Here is a 24,326-nt window from a genome sequence, read left to right on the forward strand (position 1 = left end):
CCAAGCATCAAGCATCTTTTAACCAAAGCGACTTACTCATCTGTGCATACATTTTACATATGGGTAGTCCCGGGAATCGAACCCACTTCCCTGGCGTTACATGCGACACCAACTGAGCTACAAAAGGACCAAATGGTGTATGATGTTGAAGAACAGGTACTGTCCTGTAAGATCTATTCGTTACATTTCTAGCTACAATGAAGATTTCACCTCAATACATCCCTGTATATGACTTTATCACGGTCAAAATTCACTTGGATCAGTAACAGTCATTCATGTCAACTTGTTTTATTTATCAAAATGTAAACGGCAACAAGCATGTATCAAAAGGTCAATACGGCAAATCCTGTACAAAATGGCTTGACAAGTCTTCTTCCCAAAATGGCTGTCGCAACAAATTGTAAACAGTCTTACAGCGAAAATACTCAAATCAGCTAAAATAGGAAAAAGCACCTGTTATTAAAATCTTTGTGCAGTCTACAGAAAAAATAAAAATGTATAAATGGAGATGGAATGTAAAAAAAACAAAAAACCATTTATATACAGAATGTGTTTGAGTTCAGTTTTTCCTCACAAAAAAGGCAAAAGAAAATCAGACAGTGCATTAAGAGGACAAGCACACGATGTACTTCATGAGATTACTAGAAGAACTAGTGGTAGGGAGCTGGTTTGGTCACTTAGCGCAGTGTGCATAGTTATAAGGCATCAGTACAGCAGTCCTAGGTTGCATGTGGCTATGATGATAATGAGAGACATTCTGAGAGAGTCCCATTCAGTAGAAGTAAACAGCTGTTTCACAGGTAGCTAAACCACAGTAAACATCCCTCCTACAGTCCACCCTGCGTGAGTGGTGTTGTGACGGGAGTTTTCAGATGGGGTGTGTGTACTATGCCTCAGTGACTGGTCCAGGGTTAGAGGTCATGCATTCTCTACAGTCACTGACAACAATGCTTCTTCATATTAGTTACATTCTAGAATACCATTCTGTCTAACCCAAGTTCTCTCAGAACAGAAGTTGTGTCCAATATTTCAGTCTTTTGGCAGTGCAAGGAAGAGATGAATACAATGGAGCACAGGGGGTGTTTCTTTATGGCATCTGGGGTGTGTGTGTGTGTGTGTGTGTGTGTGTGTGTGTGTGTGTGTGTGTGTGTGTGTGTGTGTGTGTGTGTGTGTGTGTGTGTGTGTGTGTGTGTGTGTGTGTGTGTGTGTGTGTGTGTGTGTGTGTGTGTGTGTGTGTGTGTATCAGTCAACTTCAGCAGTGAGTCGACAATTCAAACACTAGTGGTTCTTCGCATCTGTGCTTAGAAGGCATATCGCTGAACCATAATGATTCATTTCGAATGGACAACAAGGATAAACAAACAAGACATCTGTAAACAGTCTTCATAGAGGCAGCAAAAGGACTGGGCTTGTCACATCATCGTCAGGAAGAAGATTCCTTACAAATGCATCAACACACATCACGGCATCTCTGTGCGGTCATTAGAGAGCATCTCTTCAATGCTCAGTGTGTTTCAAATCCTCCTACAGAACTTTGTTTGAAAATGGCACTTCGCCTTCAAAATGGTGGTGTTACATTAGTAAGGCTAAAACTACAGAGGATAAATAAATAAATAAAATAAGCCAATAAAAATACTAAATACAGCAGCAGTATCTATGTATGCCAAGGAAAAAATTTAAAATGAAATAAATTAAATCTGTGGTTTGTCAAATATGGGAGGCAAAGGCAACAAAAACATGAGTACTGTTCTGGTGGGGCAGTGGGAGTAGGGGGGTTAAAGGCCACACCCCGCTCCTCCCACCCTCTCCCCAGTATGTGTCGAGGCTAGCGGTTAAGGGTCAGGGGTCAGGGTTCTAAGGGCAAACATGGAGTGTCAGGACTCTTTGCTTCCCTGAGGTATTTCTTTGTAGTTGGTTTCTCCTGTGGCTGTTGCCGTGGTGACAGCTATGGGTTCCGCAGCAGAGGCAGACTCTGGTTCTGACTCGGTGACGGCGGGCATTGACATGGTGAAGAAGGCAGGGCTGCTAGGTTCCAGCTCCTCGGGGCTAGAGGACCCCTCCTGCTGTACTAACCCACCCCAGTTGGCCTTGTTCAGCCCCAGGTGGCCCAACATGGTCTGGGACAGACGCGTGTCAGAGAACCGGCCCCACTCAGCAAACAAAGGCTCCACCACATACGTCATGAAACCTAGGAAGGAAGACAGGGATGGGGAAACACACAGGGTTATAGATGCAAGCCTAAGAGAGCTTCTGGTTTATATCAATGTATTGTAGCTAGTACTAAACTAGAAATCGTCATAAAAACGTACCAATTTGAATGTTTGCCATGGAGTTACTCTGGCTATCACACAGTGGACTGACTTCAAGTCGGTGCTTCTTCTCAATGTCTCCTACAGAGGGATAGACAACACAGCACACACTGATCAGAAATCAACAGGATAGGTGAAAAGACTGCTGGAGATTAAGAAGGGTAGAGGGAGAATGATAATCATACAGAATGAAAAGAAGAACGAGAGAATACCTTGGTGGAAGAACTCTTCCGTCACTTTCTCACTCCACTGTTTGCTCAGCTCCCAGGGTCTGCAGGGGTTGCAGATGTCCGCACACTTCAGAGCCATCTGCAAGGAGTTAGAGACAAAATAGCCAGTCAGACCCCACAGTTTCCAGCTGATAAGATCCAAAATGGCTGGTTCGACCCAGGCACACACCTGGAGGATGAAGTGTCGGTGGCTGGCGTTGCTCAGGTACAGGTCATCCTGGTCCAGGTGTGTCCTGAACTTCCCCAGGTACTCGTTCTGTCTGCTGATGTCAGTGGCTAGGATAAGAGAACCCAGTTGGTGCTCCATCTTCAGCCTGAGGAGATGATGAACAGAGGAATTCATTAAAATATGCTTTAATCGTTTTACTACCATACTCAATACTCTAAGTGTACAACAACTCATTACCTTGATCTTTAAAACCTCTTAAATGTAAAGTCCCCATATTTGGGGACCCTATTTGATTTTTAAAAATTCAAGTTCAATCTGATATGAGAACAGTCTGGTATGAGAACAGTAGTCCCTATCTCCAAAAGCAGATTGTCTGCGGAAAGATGAGTCTCTTAGCTATTGATTGGTGCCTTCAAATCTTTTGTGTGACTTCCTACCACATATGGGCATTAGAATTTATAAGGGCAGGGTGAGCCGATGACCTCATTTCAAGATGGCTGCTACCTACATTATGTTAAGCGTTGTCAAGCATAAACTAAATAAACACGGAATACGTTGACACACCGAAAGCCGGGACTCCACAGAGCATGAGGATCTTATTTGTCTGCCTGTGACCTACCGTTACTGATCACCAGCCCTGAGAGTCGATATGTTAATTTTACACAACGTTTTCACCACATCTTACAAGGTAAGCTTCCATTTGGTCTGTGTTTGAGCAAGAGCTACATGGGGGGGGGGGGGATTCTGGATTCGGTTAAAAATGTAACATGTTTCAAGTTAAAACTGTAGGTGTACGCTCATTTAGAAAGGTTGACCTAATCAGATGAGGAAATTGCCTTGGATCAGAGAGCAGGGTCAGGCCCAAAAGATAGTGAAGAATGACTTTCCAGTGTGCAAAAACAGTGCAATTACCACATTTGGACACTGAATGTACACATTGAATGTTTCCTGGATGCTCCATAACCCCACCAAAATATGGTAGAAATTGTGTTTTTATACTGAACAAATAGCATTTAGGGATTGCAAATATGTAATAGCACTGAAATAATCTAATTTACAGACATAAGCCACGTTGGAGAGGTTTAGGGACACTTGGAAACGTCCCGTGACCACACCTGACACCACTTACTAAAACATCTGCCCATTTCTAGTTGTTAGATCTATCAATCCCATTTTTTTCTGATACTGTTCACAAACCATCCGACGTGTTTCCAGCTCCTGTCATCAATAATTCACTTCTAGCTTGTCAATGAAAGATCACTTGTGTACAGTGAACTATGTAACTGCTCTCAATCTTCTGATCCATCCTCCTAATCTCCCAGATGTCTCCTTTCCAAATATACCAAGTTTTTTGCATGTCAGAATCATGTAATTATACATTCATATCAGTTACCTTTGGGTATGTCTATTTAGGCGGAAATCAACATTTTGCCATTACATTGAATTAAAAACAGTCATTAAATCACTTGGCACTGGGAAAAGAAATGTGCAGACTGACCCGTCCTCAGCAGGCAGGTGGGAGAACAGGCCGGTCTCTCTGAGCAGACCTACTGCAGACCTCCAGTGATGGTTCTCCAGAACAGAGGAGTTCTACCGACACATTAGCATTTTTAGAATGCTGTAATCCTGCGCTGCTAAGTGCATTCAATCATAGACCTCAACGTTTTCTTAAAATAACAAATAAACCACGAACTAGGTCAAGTTATCAACACTTTTGTCCTGTTGAACATGGCCATCTAGTGTCTTCCAGCCATGTCTAATATGAAAGCTACAGGAGCTGTGGAATGTACCAGCGATGTGCTCTCACCCTGTAGAGCTTGGCCAGGTAGTGGTTCGTCTTGATGAGGAAGGGCTGGTTGACTCCCGGGTGGTCCAGGTCATGAGTGGCGGCTGCCAACAGGCCCAGGAGGATGTCACAGGACGTCAGGGACTTGGCCAGCTACGGAGAGACAGGGAACGTAGGCATACTTTTCTCTGCTCATCCCTCCTTTTCCACATGGTTACATTTCAGACTTATTCTGGCAACTTCATTAAATAGTACCCACAAAACACTAGTCTCAACAACAACAACAGTGAAGAGGCGACTCCGGGATGCTGGCCTTCTAGGCAGAGTTACAAAGAAAGAGCCGTGTCTCAGACTGGCCAATAAAAATAGAAGATTAAGATGGGCAAAATAACAGACACTGGACAGAGGAAGCATCCCAGAGTCGCCTCTTCACTGTTGACGTTGAGACTGGTGTTTTGCAGGTACTATTTAAAGAAGCTGCCATTTGAGGACTTGTGAGGTGCATGTTTCTCAAACTAGACATTAATGTACTTGTCCTCCTGCTCAGTTGTGCACCGGGGCCTCCCACTCCTCTTTCTATTCTGATTAGAGCCTGTTTACTCTGTTCTGTAAAGGGAGTAGGACACAGCGTTGTATGAGATCTTCAGTTTCTTTGCAATGCACCTTCCTTTCTCAGAACAAGAATAGACTGAGTTTCAGAAGAAAATTATTTGTTTCTGTCCATTTTGAGCCTGTAATTGAACCCACAAATGCTGATTCTCCAGATAATCAGCTAGTCTAAAGAAGGCCAGTTGTATTGCTTCTTTAATCAGAACAACAGTTTTCAGCCGTGCTAACAATTGCAAAAGGGTTTTCTAATGATCAATTAGCCTTTTAAAAGGATCAACGGATTAGCTAACAACGCGCCATTGGAACACAGGAGTGATGGTTGATGATAATGGGATTGTAGATACTCCATTTAAAAAAATATGTATATATATATTTTAAATCTGACGTTTCCAGCTAAAATAGTCATTTACAACGCCTCCCCCCTATTTGACCTAGATAGTTTGTGTGTATGCATTGATATGTAGGCTACATGTGTGTATTTTCAAATGTATGTAGTTCTGTCCTTGAGCTGTTTCATGTTTTGTGTGGACCCCAGGAAGAGAAGCTGCTGCTTTTACAACTAATGGGGATCCTAATAACGTCTACTCTGTATTTCTGATCAATTTGATGTTATTTTAAAAATGGAAAAGAAAATGTGCTTTTCTTTCAACAAAGACATTTCTAAGTGACCCCAAACTTTTCAACAGCAGTGTACGTAAATGTGATGTTTCCGTTTTTTTATTTGTAACACATTTTCACAAATTGCTAATGTTTTTGCTTTATCATTATGGTGTGTGTGTGTGTAGATTAATGAGGGAAAAAAATACCCATTTTAGAATAAGGCTGTAATGTAACAAAATGTGGAAAAAGTGAAGGGGTCTGAATAGTTTCTGAATGCACTGTACATGATTGGTAACCTTGCCTCTGGCCTGAAGACTCATAAGCTAATGCCTAGGCTTTAGCTCAGTGGGATAAGGTGGTCAATAGCCCAGTAAGTTACTTCTGAATACTTTCTGTACAATGGAATAATAGCTCTGTTTGATACCTTGGGTTCTCGCAGGTAACAGTACATGGCCTGCGTGACGTCTGCGGCGTGCACAGCGTTGTGGTAGGGGTTGAGGCTGTGGTAGTCCTCCTGCACCATGACCAGGAAGCGCCACAGCTTTACCATGTCCAGCTGAAACAGCTCCAACAGACCATACTGGTTAAGGAGGTGAAAGGTCAGCGTCACCAGGCTGTTTCCTGCATGGAGAGGGGAGACATGGTATATGTAGTTTAAAGATCTGGTCAGGAATAGTGTTGGGGGTAGGTAGTTATGTATTTTTGTGTTTGTGGTGGAGTTTAACATTGCAATAGCATCAGCATTGCAAAGAATCTATGGAAAAAACAACCATTCCACTTTTACACAGCATTCATCAAAACAAACACCAGAGAGCGCCATTGTCTACAAATGCCTGAGTTGAAAGGAGGCCTATGCAGTAATGTTACACTGTTTCGCTTATTCTCTGAGGATGATGAACATCTTGAAGAACAATCTGGCCTTAAATGGCCATGTACTCTTATAATCTCCACCCGACAGAGTCAATAGAGGACTGGCCACCCGTCGGAGCCTGGTTCCTCTCTAGGTTTCTTCCTAGATTTCTGCCTTTGTAGGGAGTTTTTCCTAGCTACCGTGCTTCTACATCTGCATTGCTTGCTGTTTGGGGTTTTAGGCTGTGTTTCTGTACAGCACTTTGTGACATCTGCTGATTTATTTATGAAGCCCTTTTTACATTTGATTGAATACAAATATATAGCTAAGGCTTTTGGGAGAAATATGGATATGTCAGAAACATACCATTGGTTAATCTGTCATAGAGGAAAATGTCGAAATTCCAGGTCGCGACCCTTTCCAGCATACACTGCAAGAGAAAACATGCAAATGTAGGTCTGTGTTAAGACAGAAATATGAATTGTGTATGCATGCATACGAGTATATGATTGGCTAAGAGAGTGTGAGCATCGGACCTTGGCCTGTCCGGTGTAGTCCTCATCCAGGATGTGGAGGGGGTTGAGGTGGGGTGTTCCCCGGAGCAGACGGGAGGAGTGCAGGTACCTCTGGAAGCTGAGCAGTCTGCGGAGCCTCCTGCCAGACACAGGCCCAGCCGAACTGAAGCCAGGACCAGGGATCAGACTAGAGTCTGAGTAGGCTGAAGGCACAGAGATAAAGGCTTAGAACATTAAGTTATTTAGAAGTGATAGAAAGTGACATGGTAGATAGAAATATAATGCATAGATTTAAAGTAACTGTTCAGTGTTTCCAGATTTCTATTAAATATGACCTATAATTACTTACAATATATGAGTGAAATAATTCTTTTTTTTTTAAGGACAACTATACATGTTAAAAAGCAGCTTTACTGTGTTGGAATGGTGTGGATGTACCCCAAAAACATAATTAATGGTGTGGGCGTACCCCAACAACAGAATGGTGTGTATACCAGTCATTAAAACTATTCATGCAAGTAGACTGCTGACTGGCCAGCTCATCCTCCCCAGGAGTATGAGGAAGTGGCCAGAATTTTTTAAACAGTCTGTTTGAGATAAAAGTTTGAGGTGGGGAGTTAGTAGTTTTTTTCTCCAATTGATGCTTTGGCCACACACACAAGAGTAAAGGACAAGTCAACAACATTATTCGGATATCAGAATATGAACTTTTAAAAGGGAGAGTTTCACTGGACAGTTTCCTGCTCTACAGAAAGGGACAAAGATGGACACTGTATAATCATTTAGTAATGTACTCTGCTTGATAATCCGTAGAGTCTCAAACTGTTCTAAATCCTATTCAGCAATGTTGCACAACTAATGTTTGGGTGGACTTATAATTTACAGTAAGGGCTATCCAAATGACCAAATGTTGAATAAGTGAATAAGAATTAGAACACTGATGAAACAATAGAATACATCAATAAGAACAAGAGAGGTGTAGAAAACAAAATGATTGATGTACTACATTCCAGTGAGGTCACACTGGATTTAAGACTGGTTGACTATGAACACTACTGCCCAAGGGTGGACACACTTACACCGCTGACTCAGCCACCTGTTCTTAGCCTACTGCCTTCACACACACCACAAGTTGTGCTTTGTCAGTGGACACACATACACACACACACCATGGCTGGCTGGAAAGCCTTGGTCCCACTTGGGAAGCCCGTCAGCATTCCGAGAAAGGCCATTACTTTTAAACCAGGAAGTGAACACGCACACAAAACGTATGTCGGCAGAGAGAGAACTCTTCTGGGCTGGGAGTCCCTGACGTCACGCAGCAGGACTCACATTCAGGTTTGGGGGGTGGGTAATTTAAAACATTTAGGAGATTAATTGACTTTAAATATTGTACAGTCTTTTTGCTAAAAGACATGACTGAATTAAATGTAACTTCACTTCCTGATCACCAACCCTGCTCAGTCACAAAAGCATTCTTGAGGTTGACTGACTTATTTACATTAAGACAGCCAGTGTTAGATGGCGAGGAAGACTAATCAGTGTGTGAAATAAATAAGATCTGCACCAACATCTGTCGGTCAATCTGTCTGGTGTGGCAGATCTACAGAGTTAAAGGTAGTACTCACAGGGGTAGGGCTGAACGTAGCAGATCTACAGAGTTAAAGGTAGTACTCACAGGGGTAGGGCTGAACGTAGCAGATCTACAGAGTTAAAGGTAGTACTCACAGGGGTAGGGCTGAACGTAGCAGATCTACAGAGTTAAAGGTAGTACTCACAGGGGTAGGGCTGAACGTAGCAGATCTACAGAGTTAAAGGTAGTACTCACAGGGGTAGGGCTAAACGTAGCAGATCTACAGAGTTAAAGGTAGTACTCACAGGGGTAGGGCTAAACGTAGCAGATCTACAGAGTTAAAGGTAGTACTCACAGGGGTAGGGCTGAACGTGGCAGATCTACAGAGTTAAAGGTAGTACTCACAGGGGTAGGGCTGAACGTAGCAGATCTACAGAGTTAAAGGTAGTACTCACAGGGGTAGGGCTGAACGTAGCAGATCTACAGAGTTAAAGGTAGTACTCACAGGGGTAGGGCTAAACGTAGCAGATCTACAGAGTTAAAGGTAGTACTCACAGGGGTAGGGCTAAACGTAGCAGATCTACAGAGTTAAAGGTAGTACTCACAGGGGTAGGGCTGAACGTAGCAGATCTACAGAGTTAAAGGTAGTACTCACAGGGGTAGGGCTGAACGTAGCAGATCTACAGAGTTAAAGGTAGTACTCACAGGGGTAGGGCTGAACGTAGCAGATCTACAGAGTTAAAGGTAGTACTCACAGGGGTAGGGCTGAACGTAGCAGATCTACAGAGTTAAAGGTAGTACTCACAGGGGTAGGGCTGAACGTAGCAGATCTACAGAGTTAAAGGTAGTACTCACAGGGGTAGGGCTGTATGTATGCATGTATTTGGGTTCCATCTCTAGCTTTCTTAACTGATGTTTTTATACTACTGCTACTCGCTGTATATTATCTATGCATTGTCACTTTACAAATGACCTCGACTAACCTGTACCGGTACCCCTTGTATAGAGCCTCATTATTGTTATGTACATTTATTGCGTTACTTCTTGTTTGATTAGATTTATTTATTTGTACTTTAGTTCATTTAGCAAATATTTTCTTAACTCTATTTCTTGAACTGCATTGTTGGTTAAGGGTTTGTAAGTAAGCATTTCACAGTAAGGTAATACCGGTTGTATTTGGTGTATGTGACAAATACAATTTGACTGGATCAGTGAGGGTAGCATGAGAAAAATAATACTGTATGCCACTACCAACTGCATGAATTGAGACTGGGTATATAGAGATTCAGTCACTCTTCTATTGGTTTGTTGTTAATAATGAGTCTTGGCATTCCAGTCTTCAGTGTTTCAGTGTGGGTAGCAAGTAGCACCCTTTTCACAATACGACAGATTCTCTAGAGGTTTCAAAATAATACCCTGGGCTATATATTTTGTAATCATGTGAACTTCCTGCGTATCTAACGCTACCTCTGGAGGTAGTGCACGACACTCGCGCGACAGTTGCCCCCACTCTGAGCAGGGCAGCGAACAGTATAAATGGTAATAGCTAGGATGTGTTATTTTAGTGTTCCCTTGATTTTTTTGAGCAGTATATACACTGCTCAAAAAAATAAAGGGAACACTAAACTAACACATCCTAGATCTGAATGAATGAAATATTCTTATTAAATACTTTTCTCTTTACATAGTTGAATGTGCTGACAACAAAAATCACACAAAAATGATCAATGGAAATCAAATTTATCGACCCATGGAGGTCTGGATTTGGAGTCACACTCAAAATTAAGGTGGAAAACCACACTACAGGCTGATCCAATTTTGACAAAATGAGGCTCAGTAGTGTGTGTGGCCTCCACGTGCCTGTATGAACTCCCTACAATGCCTGGGCATGCTCCTGATGAGGTGGCGGATGGTCTCCTGAGGGATCTCCTCCCAGACCTGGACTAAAGCATCCGCCAACTCCTAGACAGTCTGTGGTGCAATGTGGCGTTGGTGGATGGAGCGAGACATGATGTCCCAGATGTGCTCAATTGGATTCAGGTCTGGGGAACGGGCGGGCCATTCCATAGCATCAATGCCTTCCTCTTGCAGGAACTGCTGACACACTCCAGCCACATGAGGTCTAGCATTGTCTTGCATTAGGAGGAACCCAGGGCCAACCGCACCAGCATATGGTCACACAAGGGGTAAAGGATCTCATCTCGGTACCTAATGGCAGTCAGGCTACCTCTAGCAAGCACATGGAGGGCTGTGCGGCCCCCCAAAGAAATGCCACCCCACACCATGACTGACCCACCGCCAAACCGGTCATGCTGGAAGATGTTGCAGGCAGCAGAACATTCTCCACGGCGTCTCCAGACTCTGTCACATCTGTCACGTGCTCAGTGTGAACCTGCTTTCATCTGTGAAGAGCACAGGGCGCCAGTGGCGAATTTGCCAATCTTGGTGTTCTCTGGCAAATGCCAAACGTCCTGCACGGTGTTGGGCTGTAAGCACAACCCCCACCTGTGGACGTCGGGCCCTCATACCACCCTCATGGAGTCTGTTTCTGACCATTTGAGCAGACACATGCACATTTGTGGCCTGCTGGAGGTCATTTTGCGGGCTCTGGCAGTGCTCCTCCTGCTCCTCCTTGCACAAAGGCAGAAGTAGCGGTCCTGCTGCTGGGTTGTTGCCCTCCTACGGCCTCCTCCACGTCTCCTGATGTACTGGCCTGTCTCCTGGTAGCGCCTCCATGCTCTGGACACTACGCTGACAGACACAGCAAACCTTCTTGCCACAGCTCGCATTGATGTGCCATCCTGGATGAGCTGCACTACCTGGGACACTTGTGTGGGTTGTAGACTCCGTCTCATGCTACCACTAGAGTGAAAGCACCGCCAGCATTCAAAAGTGACAAACATCAGCCAGGAAGCATAGGAACTGAGAAGTGGTCTGTGGTTGCCATCTGCAGAACCACTCCTTTATTGGGGGTGTCTTACTAATTGCCTATAATTTCCACCTGTTGTCTATTCCATTTGCACAACAGCATGTGAAATTTATTGTCAATCAGTGTTGATTCCTAAGTGGACAGTTTGATTTCACAGAAGTGTGATTGACTTGGAATTATATTGTGTCGTTTGTGTTCCCTTTATTTTTTTGAGCAGTGTATATATATATTATACCCACGTTTTCAGTCACAATTTGCTTTTACCATATGTAGGCCAAATGATTTCCATTATATTGATCAAAATGAAGCCTTATGAAAGGCTGTAAGGTAGGTCTACTGTACCTTTATATTCATATGAGGGGGTAGTAGACCTTATCTTATATTTGATAGGCTAGCGTTACTTGGTGAGGACATGCTAAAATGTAACCAGTAACCTACAGACGAGAAATTAAATCCTTTATTGTCAACACATGCTTGTGAATTGTTGCATTATTGAAGAGTGTAATGTGGTTTGGTTCTATTTTTTTTCACACATGTAACATGGTTAAGATAAAAGTCAATTGCAAAGTTGAAGCATGCTGGCTAGTGGCTATACTGGGATATTTACAGTAAATGTCAGCTGCCAAGCGCCTAACCCTCACGCGGTACAATGTTCCCTTCGCTAATGTTAATTGAAAAGTTCATGTACATTTGATTTCAATTGAAATGTCGTCACACTGCCTCTCCAACTTTCGTCAATGAGAAAAGCCTCTAAGGCAGGTAGTGAGGAATGGGAAGGTTTTATCATGGATCATACTCACAGTGTAGGGTGCGGAAGTCGATGCACAGGTACGAGTAGGAACCTTTTCCTTCTGGGTCAAATCCTACCCGACTTCTCACTCTCACATCTCCTAGAGGGAAGCAACACACACATCCTCAAGAGTCATGTAATATATAGTGGATAAAGAGCTCTCACACACACAAACACTTTCACGCTCTCTCAATCAAAGAGTGGCAACTTGTAGACCACCAAGGCTGTGTTTACAAAGACAGCTCAATTCTGATATTTTTTCCACTAATTGGACTTTTGACCAATCACATCAGATTTTTTCACATCAGATCTTATTGGTCAACAGACCTATTCGTGAAAACAAATATCAGAACTGGGCTGCCTGTGTTAACACAGCCAAAAAGAACAAGGAAAAGCTGACAGCTGAGCATGCAATGCCATGTCAGGCACATAACCCTAGTATTAGTAGTCAGACAGGCTAGGAGCAGCAGAGTGACCTACAGTAACCCTAGTATTAGTAGTCAGGCTAGGAGCAGCAGAGGGACCTACAGTAACCCTAGTATTAGTAGTCAGACAGGCTAGGAGCAGCAGAGGGACCTACAGTAACCCTAGTATTAGTAGTCAGACAGGCTAGGAGCAGCAGAGGGGGCTACAGTAACCCTAGTATTAGTAGTCAGACAGGCTAGGAGCAGCAGAGGGACCTACAGTAACCCTAGTATTAGTAGTCAGGCTAGGAGCAGCAGAGGGGGCTACAGTAACCCTAGTATTAGTAGTCAGACAGGCTAGGAGCAGCAGAGGGACCTACAGTAACACAGTAGAGTAGACAGGTTAGTGCGTTATACTCGAGGCGAGTGCTGACAGTATCGTTATGGTACTATGGCACTTTCCCAGGCAACCAAGTCAATACTAGTCTTCTATATGAGTCATTCAGCAGTAATGTCAGACTGACAGACTAGTGCAGCTCTTCAATACTGATTTGTACATTAGATCAAATCAGGCATACAGTATTGTACAGTCTCTCTCCCACCAGCTTGCAACTTACTTGGGAACAGCTGTTTAAATATAACAAAAGCCCCTTGCAAAATAGCAAAACTGGGAATTACCATTAAAGAAAGTAATGGATGGTAACATTACATATAGTTTACACAGCATTCACAGATTAAACTCTTCCACTTTCTCACACAGATGCAACGGCAAGTAATTGTGTGTGTGTGTGATGACGAGATGCAGAGAGTTAAGGTTTTCCATTCTGCGTGCCAACGGGCCTTGAGCTGAGGGGGGGGGGGGGATACGGGTCAGACCGTTGATTACCCATGTGTCCTGACCTCTACACTCTAATGTTCTTAAACCCACTGTATGACAACACAGCAACAGATCAGACTGGCCTAGAAACTTTTCACAGGCCCTGGCAAATAGCCAGCATGTCCTAAACCGGGATCCTGCTGCACCTCTTAACAAGAACTGTAATATCCAGAGTCCACACAAACACACATGCTCTCAAAGTAGGTCTAATACTAGAGCCAGAGATAACCAGGGGAAAGCTAGCAGCAGTAAATCAATTGTTAAGTCGTTGAATTAAGTTTCATGCTGAAGCAAAATAGCTAATGATTTAAGATAGTCTTCAGATTTTTTAAAACTAGTGTGAGGTCAGTAATCGTTTTGGGTTTTTAATCGAACTTCATCTTCCAACATATTATCCAAAAATACTACAGGTGTAAGATCCAAATTTGATCACCCTGTTGCTCCAGGAAATGTCCTGCACAGCAGGGAATGCAAATGTGTAGTGTATTCAAGGTTATAACAAACTAATTTGCAGTATGAACCATAATGGCTTCCACCAGGCAGGAATCAACAAAGATGATCTATATACTGTAGGGTGTCCACCCACCTCTGTCCAAAGTGGGTGAAAACACACTTTGGTGATGAAATTTCACTTGTTATAAAATACATTTTCTAAATAAATTATCAATATTTAAATAACATAACATTATATCCAAAAAGTTGGATTTCGTAACCGTATACATCCGATAATAAGCAGAGCTCGCAGCGGCTTTTAATTAAAGACATGTTGTGAAGCTCGTCTGCAAAATTGCAGGTTTCAAAAAGCTAAATTAACACGAGCTGAATTAGATGTAAAAGACATTGAAAATAAAAAAGCTTGCGGTACGCTCAGTGTACCGTTGACATTTAACAGAGAAGCTTTTTGTGAGAAATCTTTGGAAAATAACAGGAATTTCACACGAATAAGAAAAACCTGTACTCCACTGCACAAAAATGTGAAGAGTTGGTCCCATGTGTCATGAGCTGAAATACATAATCCCATAAATGTTCCATATGCACAAAAATCTTATTTATCACAAGTTATGCACAAATTTGCCAAGATAATCCATCCACCAGAACTTGTCATCTTTCTACTGGAAACGGGAAGACAATACAGGTGTAAAATAGATATTGATTTTGAGACATGACATGTAGTATTTGAGGGAGGAGACGGGATCATTATAGGCAGGCATTGAGCAAATGTCAGGTCTGCTGAGCGCAAACTTGAACTTTGTGAAAATTCTGTACAACTTCCATTGTGCGTTTACTGTGAACACTGAGGCTGTACCCGCTTTACAGTTTTAGTTTACAGTTTACAGTTTTAGTTTAGTTTCAGTTAGTTTTAACAGTGGCCAAGTAGCCAACAGTGGCAATTTGATCATATTGTGGGCCTACCAAGAGTGCTTGGGGTCATTGTCCATTTGAAAGACTCATTTGCCACCAAGCTTTAACTTCCTGACTGATGTCTTGAGATGTTGCTTCAATATCTCCACATCATTTTCCTACCTCATGATGCCATCTATTTTGTGACGTGCACCAGTCCCTCCTGCAGCAAAGCACCCCCACAACATGCTGCCACCCCCGTGCTTCACGGTTGGGATGGTGTTCTTCAGCTTGCAAGCCTCCCCCTTTTACCTCCAAACATAACGATGGTCATTATGGCCAAACAGTTCAAATCTAATTTTATTTGTTACATACACATGGTTAGCAGATGTTAATGCGAGTGTAGCGAAATGCTTGTGCTTCTAGTTCCGACAATGCAGTAATAACCAACGAGTAATCGAACAGTTCTATTTTTGTTTCATCAGACGAGAGGACATTTCTAAAACAAGTACAATCTTTGTCCCCACGTGCAGTTGCAAACTGTAGTCTGGCAAAAAAAATGTATGGTGGTTTTGGAGAAGTGGCTTCTTCCTTGCTGAGCAGCCTTTCAGGTTATGTCGATATAGGACTTGTTCTGGGATTGATTTGCACTTTTTGCACAAAAGTACGTTCATCTCTAGGAGACAGAATGAGTCTCCTTCCTGAGTGGTATGACGGCTGTGTGGTCCCATGGTGTTTATACTTGCATACTATTGTTTGTACAGATGAACATGGTACCTTCAGGCGTTTGGAAATTGCTCCCAAGGATGAACCAGACTTGTAGAAGTCTACAATTGTTTTTCTGAGGTCTTGGCTGATTTATTTTGACTCCAATGCTTCGCACAGTTGTGTCAAGTTGGCTGGATGTCCTTTGGTTGGTGGATCATTCTTGATACACACAAGTGTGAAAACCCCAGCAGCATTGCAGTTCTTTACACACTAAAACCGGTGCCAGGCACCTAGCACCATACCCAGTTCAAAGGCACATTCACCCTCTGAATGGCACACATACACAATCCATGTCTCAAGGCTTACAAATCCTTCTTTAACCGGTCTTCTCCCCTTCATCTAAACTGATTGAATTGGATTTAACAAGTGACATTAGTAAGGGATCATAGCTTTCAGCTAGCCAGTCTCATGGTACATACCAACAAGACAGGAGAGACTGTTACAAACAACAACCACAGACAAGCACCCACACTGGACTCATTAGAGTGGACTCCTGGCATCCATACAGAGGGCCTAGAACATGGGCCCAGCAGGCCACAAAATTAGATCTCTGCCTCAGAAAATCATATAAAAAAATCTAAGGCTTAATACTGTGGACCGACAGTTGACCTGGATGGACGCATTCATGATTTAAGCCTTATGTGATGGTGAGATTATCAAAGGGACCAGGGATTGACCTGAGGGGTAAACTACAAAGAACGCTGGATCTACTCAGGATTTTCTAAAGCTAGCCAGCTTCAGTTAGCTTCACATTCCAGCTCAGGCTTCAACCATACTACAACGGTGGATATGCTCATCCACCTGACGCCAACTCGAGCAGGCTTATAACTGCGTGTGCATGTCACACATGGTTAGTCAAACGCCAAACTCTTCACGGAGACAATGCTGAAACATAAATCCGTGGGCGAGTCAGTGACACTTTAAGTTGTGCCAAAAAAAAAAGTTATTGCAAATTCAGCAGGCTATGGTGTGAAATAAGCTTTTAGAAGGGCCATCTTTACTTGATTACTTATTGTTAAGGCAGTCTTTGGTGTGAACAATATTTTTTTCCCACCCATAATTTTATTAAGTCATAAAGTCTTACTGTGCAGGAAGTTTCTAATCCATTCTGATTACTCATGTGTAATATGATAGGCAGTTTAAAATCACTTAAGGCCAAAAAAAACATTTGATTAATCAAATATTTTAATCAGTTATCTTCCTCAAATGTAGGGGACGACAGAATATTTGATAGAGGGAGGAAAATTACTTCATTGTTCCTCAACTCACAGCTCAGAGACTTCATTCAGGATAAATGGAGTTAGCCTGCCCCGGAGCAGGTTAGTTCTGAAGGATTCGTTGCCATAGAAATTTACCAGACTAAAAAGGTGAGCCACTTTTGTGGTACCGGTTATCCCGAATTGAAGTCAAGAGTTGCTGTGGGTTTTGATGCCAATCTTACTTTGCTACCTGACAACTTTACGGTTTTTACTTTTTGATTACCGTTTATATTTTTAGTTTTTCCCCTCACTCAACTTTTTTTTCCCCATTCAACTTTTGCACTCCGGACGCTTTATCTGGACGTGGTTCGTCAGGACCTCCAACAGCAGAAGCTAAGTAGCAACATTAACATGATGCCTTCCAATTGCAGTCGCTGTACTCATAATATACAGGAGAACGATCGCCTTATGGCGAGGATAGATGTGCTGCAAGCCCAGCTTCAGGCGCAATCGTTAGGCAAGGGTAATTTCAGTGTAGGAAAGGATGAAACAGCATCTGTGCCACCAGTAAGTACAGATAGTAACATTAGTATAAATCCCCTCGCATGGTCCCCGCAGCCGGACAACTTTCTCATGGCTTCTGGAGGGAAATGCTGTAGGAATGCTCAACCGGTGTCGCTCATTCAGCCGACAGAAACTTTCAACTGGTTTTCCCCATTAAGCAGCGAGTCTGAGGCCGAGCCTTCTTTTGTCTCTACTCCCCCCTTTACGGGGTCTGAGACGCCGAAGCCTCCCACCATTAGCTCTGACAAATTGAAAACCCTAGTCATTGGCGACTCCATTACCCACAGTATTAGACTTAAAAATAATCATCCAGCAATCATACATTGTTTACCAGAGGGCAGGGCTACCGACGTTAAGGCTAATCTGAAGATGGTGCTGGCTAAAGCTAAAACTGGCGAGTGTAGAGAGTATAGAGATATTGTTATCCACGTCAGCACCAACGATGTTAGGATGAAACAGTCAGATCACCAAGCGCCTCATAGCTTCTGCGTGTAAATCAGCTAGAAACATGTGTCAGCATTGAGTAATTGTCTCTGGTCCCTTCCCAGTTAGGGGAGTGATGAGCTCTACAGCAGAGTCTCACAACTCAATCGCTGGTTGAAAACGGTTTTCTGCCCCTCCCAAAAGAGAGAACTTGTAGATAATTGGCCCTCTTTCTGGGACTCACACATAAACAAGACCAAGCCTGACCTGCTGAGGAGTGACGGACTCCATCCTAAATGGAGGGGTGCTCTCATCTTATATACCAACATAGACGGGGCTCTAACTCCTCTAGCTCCACGATGACATAGGGTGCAGGCCAGGCAGCAGGCTGTTAGCCAGCCTGCGAGTTTAGTAGAGTCTGCCACTAGCACAGTCAGTGTAGTCAGCTCAGCTATCCCCATTGAGACCGTGTCTGTGCCTCGACCTGGGTTGGGCAAAACTAAACATGGCGGTGTTCGCCTTAGCAATCTCACTAGGATAAAGACCTCCCCCATTCCTGACATTATTGAAAGAGATTGTGATACCTCACATATCAAAATAGGGCTACTTAATGTTAGATCCCTCACTTCAAAGGCAATTATAGTAAATGAACTAATCACTGATCATAATCTTGATGTGATTGGCCTGACTGAAACATGGCTTAAGCCTGATGAATTTACTGTGTTAAATGAGGCCTCACCTCCTGGTTACACTAGTGACCCGTGCTGCTAACATTTACCAAAGCAAAATTCAATTTACAAAACAAAAAAAAAGACATTTTCGTCTTTTGAGCTTCTAGTCATGAAATCTATGCAGCCTTCTCAATCCCTTTTTATAGCTACTGTTTACAGGCCTCCTGGGCCATATACAGTGTTCCTCACTGTGTTCCCTGAATCCCTATTGGATCTTGTAGTCATAACAGATAATATTCTAATTTTTAGTGACTTAAATATTCACATGGAAAAGTCCACAGACCCACTTCAAAAGGCTTTCATCGACTCGGAGCCATCATCGACTCAGTGGGTTTTGTTCAACATGTCTCTGGACCTACTCACTGTTACAGTCATACTCTGGACCTAGTTTTTTCCCATGGAATAAATGCTGTGGATCTTAATGTTTCTCCTCATAATCCTGGACTATCGGATCACCATTTTATTACATTTGCAATCACAACAAATAATCTGCTCAGACCCCAACCAAGGAGAATCAAAAGTCGTTCTATAAATTCTCAGACAACCCAAAGATTCCTTGATGCCCTTCCAGACTCCCTCTGCCTACCCAAGGACGTCAGAGGACAAAAATCAGTTAACCACCTAACTGAGGAACTCAATTTAACCTTGCGCAATACCCTAGATGCAGTTGCATCCCTAAAAACTAAAAACATTTGTCATAAGAAACTAGCTCCCTGGTATACAGAAAATACCCGAGCTCTGAAGCAAGCTTCCAGAAAATTGGAACCGAAATGGCAAAACACCAAACGGGAAGTCTTCCGACTAGCTTGGAAAGACAATACCGTGCAGTATCGAAGAGCCCTAACTGCTGCTCCACCAAACTGGAAGTCTTCCGACTAGCTTGGAAAGACAATACCGTGCAGTATCGAAGAGCCTGCACTGCTGCTCCACCAAACTGGAAGTCTTCCGACTAGCTTGGAAAGACAATACCGTGCAGTATCAAAGAGCCCTCACTGCTGCTCCACCAAACTGGAAGTCTTCCGACTAGCTTGGAAAGACAATACCGTGCAGTATCGAAGAGCCCTCACTGCTGCTCCACCAAACTGGAAGTCTTCCGACTAGCTTGGAAAGACAGTACCGTGCAGTATCGAAGAGCCCTCACTGCTGCTCCACCAAACTGGAAGTCTTCCGACTAGCTTGGAAAGACAATACCGTGCAGTATCGAAGAGCCCTCACTGCTGCTCCACCAAACTGGAAGTCTTCCGACTAGCTTGGAAAGACAATACCGTGCAGTATCGAAGAGCCCTCACTGCTGCTCCACCAAACTGGAAGTCTTCCGACTAGCTTGGAAAGACAGTACCATGCAGTATCGAAGAGCCCTTACTGCTGCTCCACCAAACTGGAAGTCTTCCGACTGGCTTGGAAAGACAGTACCGTGCAGTATCGAAGAGCCCTAACTGCTGCTCGATCATCCTATTTTTTTCCAACTTGAGGAAAATAAGAACAATCCGAAATTTATTTTTGATACTGTCGCAAAGCTAACTAAAAAGCAGCATTCCCCAAGAGAGGATGGCTTTCACTTCAGCAGTAATAAATTAATGAACTTCTTTGAGGAAAAGATAATGATTAGAAAGCAAATTACAGACTCCTCTTTAAATCTGTTTATTCCTCCAAAGCTCAGTTGTCCTTAGTTTGCACAACTCTGCCAAGACCTAGGATTAAGGGAGACACTCAAGTGTTTTAGAACTATATCTCTTGACAATGATGAAATTAATCATGGCCTCTAAACCTTCAAGCTGCAGACTGGACCCTATTCCAACTAAACTACTGCGGATGACACACAGCTGTACATTTCAATGAAACGTGGTGAAGCCCCAAAATTGCCCTCCCTAGAAGCCTGTGTTTCAGACATAAGGAAGTGGATGGCTGCAAACGTTCTACTTCTAAACTCAGACAAAACACAGATGCTTGTTCTAGGTCCCAAGAAACAAAGAGATCTTCTGTTGAATCTGACAATAAATATTGATGGTTGTACAGTCGTATCAAATAAAACTGAAGGACCTTGGCGTTACCCTGGACCCTGATCTCTCTTTGACAAACATATCAAGACTGTTTCAAGGACAGCTTTTTCAATCTATGTAACATTGCAAAAATCAGAAACTTTGTCCAAAAATGATGCAGAAAAATGTATCCATGCTTTTGTTACTTCTAGGTTAGGTTTAAGTCTTTACTGATGACTCATCTCTTCAGTAGGTCATATGATTGAGTGAAGTCTGGCCCAGGAGTTTGAAGGTGAACGGAAAGGCTCTGGAGCAACGAACCACCCTTGCTGTCTCTGCCTGGCCGGTTCCCCTCTCTCCACTGGGATTCTCTACCTCTAACCCTATTACGGGGGCTGAGTCACTGGCTTACTGGTGCTCTTCCATGCCGTCCCTAGGAGGGGTGCGTCACTTGAATGGGTTGAGTCACTGATGTGATCTTCCTGTCTGGGTTGGCACCCCCCTTGGGTTGTGCCGTGGCAGAGATCTTTGTGGGCTATACTCAGCCTTGTCTCATGATGGTAAGTTGGTGGTTGAAGATCTCTCTAGTGGTGTGGGCACTGTGCTTTGGCAAAGGAGTTCTATACTGCCTGTTTGGCCCTGTCCGGGGGTATCATCGGATGGGGCCACAGTGTCTCCTGACCCCCTCCTGTCTCTATGCTGCAGTGGCTTGTGTTGGGGGGCGATGGTCAGTCTTATATCTGGGGAGTCTCTCTCGCTCTCTGAAATTGCTTCCGTTCCTTGATGCAATCTAGAAGCTTGATGATGCCTGTTCATTCTGAATATGGGGACTGTGGGCAGATCTAACAGTAACTAGCATAAGTTGTTCTGTACTGTATGTGATGTGTATGTGACAGTGGGCAGTACTTACCGAGCATACGAATGTACAGAGCGGTCTGATCTGAGCTGTCATAAGAGATGGCCCCTCGTCTCTGGAGAGGAGGAGGAAAAAAGTTTCACCATTAATGCTTCCGAGACAGTCAGTAGAGCACCAGAGAAATATGTAACGAATGAAATACAACAGTTGAAGAATACAGGTAGTGTTGGCCTACTGGTTACTAAAGTCATTTAGGTGAGGTTCATGTGGTTAATTTTGATCTGCGGAGGACTGCTAAGCTGCTGATATATTGTGATAACGAATAAAGAGTTTCCTCATCTGTATGGCAATGCGCGCGCACACACCCACCCTCTGTTTATCATCTGGCGCAGTAAAACACGCATTCTGTGTACCCACACGCAAACAGAGAGGGCTTGTGTGGTGTGTGAAAGATATGGTGTGAGAGACTGTACTGTGTGTAGAGCACAGCTTTCCAAACCTGATCCTGGAGAGCTAGCCTCCTGTAGGGTTTTGGTCCAACCCCAGATATAACTAACCCGATTCAGCTTATCAGCCAGCAAATGATCAGAATCAGGTGCGCTAGATTAGGGTTGGAATAAAAACATACAGGGCAGTAGCTCTCCAGGAACAAGGTTGGCGAGCCCTGGTGTAGAGGAACATGCTGCTCCAAACATAGTTGAGTTGTCCATCTGGTAAAACATTAAGACTTAATTACACCTCGTTTCCCCCAGTAATATGCTCCTTGTTACCGTGACGATAGAGCAAAGCTGCTTGCTGATTAGGACAGCAGCAGAAGACACTCCCACTGACTAGGCTTACCAAGCACGAGAGATGGAAAGAGAGGGGGGAGGAGAGAGAGAGACAGACAAGAACATACACAGAAAAAGAGAAAGCGAGACAGATCAGGCATTCCTTCCGACTGGGTCTGAGGGTAAGAGTATTCCTATAGCCAAAAGATAGAAAGCATTGTCTAAATTTAACACAAAACGTAGACCTAGGACAATACTAGATCATCCTATGTGTATATAGAGTTGAAGTCGGAAGTTTACATACACCTTATCCAAATACATTTAAAAACTCAGATTCACAATTCCTGACATTTAATCCTAGTAAACATTCTGGCTTAGGTCAGTTAGAATCGCCACCATTTTAAGAATGTGAAATGTCAGAATAATATACTTATTTCAGCTTTTATTTCTTTCATCACATTCCCAGTGGGTCATAAGTTTACATACACTCAATTAGTATTTGGTAGCATTGCCTTTAAATAATTTAACTTGGGTCAAACGTTTCAGGTAGCCTTCCACAAGCTTCCCACAATAAGTTGGGGGAATTTTATCCCATTCCTCCTGACAAAGCTGGTGTAACTGAGACAGGTTTGTAGGCCTCCTTGCTTGCACACGCTTTTTCAGTTCTGCCCACACATTCTCTATAGGATTAAGGTCAGGGCTTTGTGATGGCCACTCCAATAGCTTGACTGTGCTGTCCTTAAGCTATTTTGCCACAATTTAGGAAGTATGCTTGCGACCAAGCTTTAACTTTTTGACTGATGTCTTGAGATGTTGCTTCAATATATCCACAATTTTCCTGCCTCATGTGCACTTCATAAAATAGATGGCATCCAGTCCCTTCTGCAGCAAAGCACCCCCACAAAATGATGCTGCCACAGCCGTGCTTCACGGTTGGGATGGTGTTCTTCGGCTTGCAAGCATCCCCCTTTTTCCTCCAAACATAACAATGGTTATTATGGCCAAACAGTTCTATTTTTGTTTCATCAGACCAGATGACATTTCTCCAAAAAGTATGATCTTTGTCCTCATGTACAGTAGCAAACCGTAGTCTGGCTTTTTTTATGACGGTTTTGGTGCAGTGGCTTCTTCCTTGCTGAGAGGCCTTTCAGGTTATGTCGATATAGGACTTGTTTTACTGTGGATATAGATACTTTTGTACCCGTTTTCTCCAGCACCTTCACAAGGTCCTTTGCTGTTGTGACCCACTGGAGTTGTGATACAGTGAATTAGAAGTGAAATGATAGGTCTATAAAACAACTGTTGGAAAAATTACTTGTGTCATGCGCAAAATAGATGTCCTAACAGACTTGCCAAAACTATAGTTTGTTAACAAGAAATTTGTGTAGTGGTTGAAAAACGATTTTTAATGACTCCAACCTAAGTGTATGTAAACTTCTGACTTCAACTCTATAGGCCTAGTGTGTGTATGTTGCTGCCTGGCCCTACTCAGCAGGTTGCAGTAACATGAGGATCTAACCAAGGGATATCCTCAACCTCCTGTCACCCCAGCCTAGCTATCACCTACAGACAGACACTCAGGCCTGGGCACGGCCTTGGCTCACCTCCCCTTGCACCACACACCCCCGTCCAAAACTAGTCTCCAGAGAGCCCCCCCCTCCCCACCCTTCTGCATTTGCAGTGAAAGGTGGCAGAGCAAGAGTGGTGTTTATCAGACCATGAGACATCCTGAAAATCAGTCTTCTCACAAAAATGTATCTAGTTTCTGAATGGTTTGGCCTACTAACTATTATGACCCCTCTATAGAAAGGTGAGTCTCTCAAACACGTAATTGGATGCCCACCAGCCTCACAAGACTACCCTCCCCCCTCCAAGACTACCCCCCCCCCATACCAAATGTAACATATCGGGGTGCCCTGTAAGAATTTGTCAGAGAGTGGGTAAGCCAGCTCTACCATCCATTCTATTGGGCAACGTGCAATCACTGGAAAATAAACTGGGTGATCTCCATTCGAGACTATCCTACCAACAGGACATTAAAACGGTAATATCTT

The 24,326-nt window shown here is 43.4% G+C and overlaps 1 protein-coding gene across 2 annotated transcripts in view; it reads right to left on the minus strand.

Annotated features, from left to right (window-relative positions):
* Positions 1-272: 272 nt before the first annotated feature.
* The window catches only part of LOC123991325 (high affinity cAMP-specific 3',5'-cyclic phosphodiesterase 7A-like), a 39,526-nt gene continuing 15,472 nt past the window's right edge, over positions 273-24,326 (minus strand). The window contains exons 2-12 of one of the 2 annotated variants that reach the window (XM_046292809.1): positions 21,557-21,617; positions 12,371-12,457; positions 7,090-7,271; positions 6,920-6,983; positions 6,128-6,324; positions 4,516-4,647; positions 4,207-4,298; positions 2,709-2,853; positions 2,522-2,618; positions 2,310-2,390; positions 273-2,188 (exon numbers count right to left, since the gene is read on the minus strand). In XM_046292809.1, coding sequence (XP_046148765.1) covers positions 1,875-2,188; positions 2,310-2,390; positions 2,522-2,618; positions 2,709-2,853; positions 4,207-4,298; positions 4,516-4,647; positions 6,128-6,324; positions 6,920-6,983; positions 7,090-7,271; positions 12,371-12,457; positions 21,557-21,617 — 1,452 coding nt within the window. In that variant the 3' untranslated portion in view covers positions 273-1,874. Of the gene's footprint in view, positions 2,189-2,309; positions 2,391-2,521; positions 2,619-2,708; positions 2,854-4,206; positions 4,299-4,515; positions 4,648-6,127; positions 6,325-6,919; positions 6,984-7,089; positions 7,272-12,370; positions 12,461-21,556; positions 21,618-24,326 lie in introns of both variants that reach the window. The other variant, XM_046292808.1, reaches the window with a different exon arrangement.

This window comes from Oncorhynchus gorbuscha, linkage group LG12 (genome assembly GCF_021184085.1).
Source record: "Oncorhynchus gorbuscha isolate QuinsamMale2020 ecotype Even-year linkage group LG12, OgorEven_v1.0, whole genome shotgun sequence".
Lineage (NCBI taxonomy): Eukaryota > Metazoa > Chordata > Actinopteri > Salmoniformes > Salmonidae > Oncorhynchus > Oncorhynchus gorbuscha.